The sequence below is a fragment of the Humulus lupulus genome, chromosome 6, assembly GCF_963169125.1.
Source record: "Humulus lupulus chromosome 6, drHumLupu1.1, whole genome shotgun sequence".
In the NCBI taxonomy this organism is placed as follows: domain Eukaryota; kingdom Viridiplantae; phylum Streptophyta; class Magnoliopsida; order Rosales; family Cannabaceae; genus Humulus; species Humulus lupulus.
Genome location: NC_084798.1, coordinates 32736707 through 32742263, shown reverse-complemented (window position 1 = coordinate 32742263; position 5557 = coordinate 32736707). Strand labels below are relative to the sequence as shown.

At 33.9% G+C, this 5557-nt stretch overlaps 1 protein-coding gene across 1 annotated transcript; it reads left to right on the top strand.

Moving 5' to 3' along the window:
• The first annotated feature begins 303 nt into the window (after window positions 1–303).
• On the top strand, window positions 304–2295 carry LOC133782022 (cytochrome P450 89A2-like). Its single transcript, XM_062221163.1, has one exon. The coding sequence runs from the start codon at window positions 618–620 to the stop codon at window positions 2157–2159; it is 1542 nt and encodes a 513-aa protein (XP_062077147.1). The 5' UTR covers window positions 304–617; the 3' UTR covers window positions 2160–2295.
• Window positions 2296–5557: the final 3262 nt, after the last annotated feature.

The following is a 5557-nucleotide window of genomic DNA, read 5'->3' as shown; positions in this document are numbered from 1 at the left end:
ACAACTTAGGGATGTAATTGCCCAAAATAAAAATTTAGGGACTAAATTGACAAATGATGATTAACTAAGGGCCAATAATGCTAAAAACCCAAAAATATATCATTTTCAAAGAAGAAAAAAAAAAGAACAATGAATTGAATCAAATTTCCAATCAACCAAGAAGGAGTCTTTTTGGCAACTTGGTCACCAACAAAAATGAAAATCAATTGAATACAATTGACAAGCATATGTAAGCTAAATTCAAAGTGAAGATTGGGTAGTAACAAAGGGTTTTTTTTTTAACATCATATAAGCATCTATAGTTTGTATGAGTAAGCTAATCCATGACGTAAGGCCCCTCGAGAGACTATGAGTCACCATCTCCATGGAGAATTCAGCCATACAAATCTATATATTAAAATGTTAACATATAAGTGTCGTTAGCTATCTTTTAAACATGTACTACAAAAATACAAAAATATATAGTTTAATGAAAGGAGAACTTTTTACACCTGTGAGAGAGTACTGAATATCTCCTCTTCTCATGTAGTTTACACTTACAACCAAACAACATATTTATTGTCATCCAATCTTTCATTTTGGCTGGCAGAGTTTGAGTTTGAGTTTGAGACAAATCAATGGAAAGCAGCAGTTCCGGTTGGTGGTGGCTCTCCCTCATCCTTCTCGCTCTTTTCTTCGTCCCTTTCTTTCTTCTCAAATTCATTCCCAAAAAAAACCCAAAACTCCCACCCGGACCTCTCACCCTTCCCATAATCGGCAACCTCTTCTTTCTCCGTAAAACCTTCTTCCAGCTCGAGCCCGTCCTCCGCAGCCTCCACGCTAAGTACGGCCCCGTTATCTCTCTCAGCATCGGCTCCCACCGTACCGTCATCATCGCCGACCGTGTCTTCGCCCACCAAGCTCTCATCCATAACGGTGCCGCCTTCGCTGACCGCCCTCCCGCCCCACCCACCACTAGAATCTTCAACGGCAACCAGCTTAACATCAGCTCCGCCAGGTACGGCCCCACCTGGCGCCTCCTCCGCCGCAACATCACTTCAGAGATCCTCCACCCTTCGCGGGTCAAGTCCTATTCCCGCGCTCGCAAATGGGTTCTCGATATTCTCCTCAAACGGCTCGAATCCGATGATCAAGGCAGCGGCGCCGTCGGCGTCCGGGTAGTGGATCACTTCCAGTACGCCATGTTTTGCCTCTTGGTTTTGATGTGCTTTGGAGACAAGCTTGAGGAGTCGAAGATCAAAGAAATCAAGACCCTTCAACGTCGCATGATGATGGCCTTCTCAGGCTTCAACTTACTCAACCTCTGCCCCAGTTTGACCAAGATTCTTTTCAGAAAACGGTGGCAGAAGTTGTTTCAGCTCCGCAAGGAACAACATGCGGTTCTGGTCCCCCTCATAAATTCCCGGAAGAAGGTCAAGGAAACCAAGGTTGCTGCAGATCATGATGATGATTTCGTGCTTTGCTATGTGGATACCTTACTGGGTCTGGAGCTACCAGAGAAGAAAAGGAAGCTTGAAACAGGAGAAATGGTGAGCTTGTGCTCAGAATTTCTTAACGGGGGCACGGACACGACCTCCACGGCACTGCAGTGGATCATGGCCAACGTAGTGAAACATCCTGAGATTCAAGAGAAGCTGTATCAGGAGATAAAAGGGGTGGTACTAGTACAAAAAGGGAATGGGATTGAAGAAGATGATTTACAGAAGATGCCGTATTTGAAAGCTGTGATACTGGAAGGGCTGCGGCGTCACCCGCCAGCGCACTTCGTGTTGCCGCACGCGGTGAGTGATGACGTGGTGGTGGGTGGACATTTGGTGCCGAAGAATGGAAGCGTCAACTTCATGGTGGCGGAGATGGGATTGGACCCCAAGGTGTGGGAGGATCCCATGGCGTTCAAGCCGGAGAGATTTATGATTGGTAATGATAAGGTGGAGTTTGATATAAAGGGGAATAGGGAGATCAAGATGATGCCTTTTGGGGCCGGGAGGAGGATATGTCCTGCCTCTGCTCTGGCCATGCTTCACTTGGAGTATTTTGTGGCCAATTTGGTTTGGAAGTTTGAGTGGAATAAGGCTGATGATGTTGATTTATCGGAGGTGCATGAGTTCACCATCGTTATGAAGAATCCTTTGCGTGCGCGCTTGACTCCAAGGCACTAGGATTGGACGACTACATGCTTGGTTTGGCTGTGTTTCAAGTCAACTTTGAATAATGTAAATTATTAAGTTTCATACAAATCGTGTAAATGTTTTGCTCTGTTGTGGTGGAGAATTAATGAAGGCTTTTCATTTCTTATTCAAGTTAGTTAAATGGTGATGTTAAGAGACGTCTAGTGATTAACAAAGACTAACTATATACAATAAGAAAGCAAAACACTAAAACCTCCAACAAGTTGTGAATGAGAGGTGGTTTGTTTTGAAGTTTTTGACGTGGGATGTTGGGCAACTTTTTTCCTAAACAAAGTTATTAGCTGTTTCTCAAAACTATGTGTTAACTAATTCAGCATACATATCTTTTACAGGAGCTACAATTTATCAGTATATTTATGATTTGAACCAACTCGGTCGGTCAGCAAATGGGTATTGCATACATAAAGAGCCCAAGAAGAATAAACTTTCATACTTCCCCAAATCTACTCCTAATCCATTTATTAAAATTTATATGCATGCTTGGTTGACTTGGTGTAGTGTCAGTCATTTTTATAATTAAAATTTATATGTGATGAGTCATTAGTATTTGATGGGATAGACAATATATTTTGTCAAACGCATGAACCGAAATGTTAAAATAAATCACATATATTTTGTCCCCGTTATATGAAAAAAAATCACCAATACCCAAATTTACACTCTCATCCATATCCCACTAATTATTTGAAGACACCTCATTTATTTATTTAATATATATTTAAATTATTTACAATTTTCTTTTTTCCCAGTTATATTAACACTATAAATAAATAAATTGTCTTAAAATAATTTGTGGGACATGGAGGGGACAGGAAATTTGAGACAGCAGATTTTTTTCCCATTATATTGTCTCATTAATGTACCACCAACTAATTTAGGACGCATCATCTAATTTAATTGCTTTCAATTCTCTTTTCTTAATTAATGTTAAATTCTCTCTCCAATAAAAATAATAATAATAATAATATCAATTTATTTTTAAAAGAAAAATAATCTCAATTTAAATTTAGCAATAATATCGCTTAAATATAAAATTTGTTGAAAAATCCTTATTAAAATTTAATCTCAATTAATTATAAGTCCTATTTTTTGGTGACATTTGTTAAAACTCTTTACTAAAATTTAATCTCAATTAATTAAAAGTCTAATTTTTTTTTGGTAATCAGTCACCTTAAATGACAAATTTTTTTTAAAATATTCTTGGAAACAAAAATAAAATAGAAAACCACATTAACATTATTGCTCTCAATGTTAAAGGAAATAAAATACATAGGATTTCTTTATAAAAGTTAAAATCTGATCATAAGTCATTACCAACATAACGTAACTATATGTGATTTTTTTTTTTTTTAAAATAGCATTTATATGTATTCTTCTGCAATAAAATAGGAGCGAAGAAATAGCGTTTTCTTATGCAAAATAATAGGAGAAGGAAAAAAATGAAAATTTGATTGTATAATCTTAATTTGAATAAGAATCGATATTCCCTTAATTTAAATGGAACTAATATTGTATTTTTTTTAATTTAAATTTAACATTAATATCTGACGATTTTAACCTTTCTTTTGTTTTGAAAAAAAAATCACATATAGTTATGTTATGTTGGTAATGACTTATAATTTTAAATTTTATAAAGAAATGTTATGTATTTTATTTCCTTCAACGATGAGAGCAATAATATTAATGTGGTTTTCTATTTTATTTTTATTTCCAATAATATTTTAAAAAAATGTCGTTTAACGTGACTGATTACCAACAAAATTAGACTTTTAATTAATTGAGATTAAATTTTAATAAGGATTTTCAACTAATTTTATATTTAACCGATGAATATTATTGTTAAATTTAAATTGAGATTATTTTTCTTTTAAAAATAGATTGATATTATTATTTTTATTGGAGAGAGAATTGAAAGCTCCGTTAATTCATTTTAATGTTGTCAAATAATTTTATTAATAGTTAATTAAATTAGATGAGGTGTCTTAAATTAGTTGGAGAGGAAATTGAAAGCTCTGTTAATTCATTTTAATGTTGTCAAATAATTTTATTAATAGTTAATTAAATTAGATGAGATTTTTAAATTAGTTGATGAGACGGGAATGAGACAGTAAAACATGCATGCAGCAGAATTTTTTTTCCCAAGATTGGCATTTGTTTGTGTTGACCAACGGCTCTAGTCTAGTGACTGGTTGTCGTGTCACCATATAAGAGCATCTCCAATAGGGAGAGCTATAGCAGTTGCCATTGACCAAAATCTGACACAAAGTGTAGCTTATGAATTTGAGCTCTTAAAATTTTTGACTATTGCCCAACTTGGTTGCCTCACAGAGGCAACAGTCCTTTTTCATTTTTTCTTTTTTTTTTTTATATATATACATATAATTTTATATATATATATATACATATATTTATTTTCTTACCGTTTTTTATATAAATATATATATACATATTTTTTCTGTTACCGTTAGAATTTTTTTTTTCCTATAAATACTCACTTACTTAATTTCATTTTCACACTATATTTTTCTTCCAAATTATCAATATTATGTATGCATGCATCATATTGTACAATATTATTATCGATGATGAAAGAGATGCATATGAGAGTTTGGTTGATTTTAATTATGATGATGGCCCTACAGACACCCCAACAGTTGAAGTATTGCATGGATCTATTTCCGACTTCCCGACAATGCTGCAAAGAAATGCTGAAATTCGTGATAGAAATATTCATCGCAATCTTCAAGCGGACTTGGTGGAACACATATGGTCAAAATTTGGAAATCATATTAATTAGTTATTTTTTTAATTATGTTAGATTGATTAATTACGATTATGTCATTTTATAAGTTATTTTAAAATTTAGTCTAATTTAAATATCATGTACTATTTATTTATATTAATATATGAATTTAAAAAATTTAGGATGATAATATTTATAATTATAAAATGATATATTAAATAATAATATGTGGGGACCATGGTTGACAATTTTTAGGGTAGCTTACATTGGAGTATTTTTAAGAAATAAGTTGCCAAAAGTGATGTGGATAAGAGAGAAAATAAAAAATTATATTTTTTAGTTGATTTAGACATTTTAGGCAATGGTTGGGGTAGTTTGCATTGGAGATGCTCTAACGGAGTTCCACTTGCCTTGAACTTTGCATGTAAATTGGAGAAGTTGGGAACAAATGATAGTATTGGGAAGTGTGTTATGTATCTCTCATTTTGATAATTTATTATTATTATTTTTCAGAGGAATAAGGGGATCAAATGGTGCAAATCCCATCCCAATTTTTTTGGCTTCAGCAATCTTGGTACCACATGCCAAATTGATATCATAAAATATTTAGTCAAATGTAACTCAA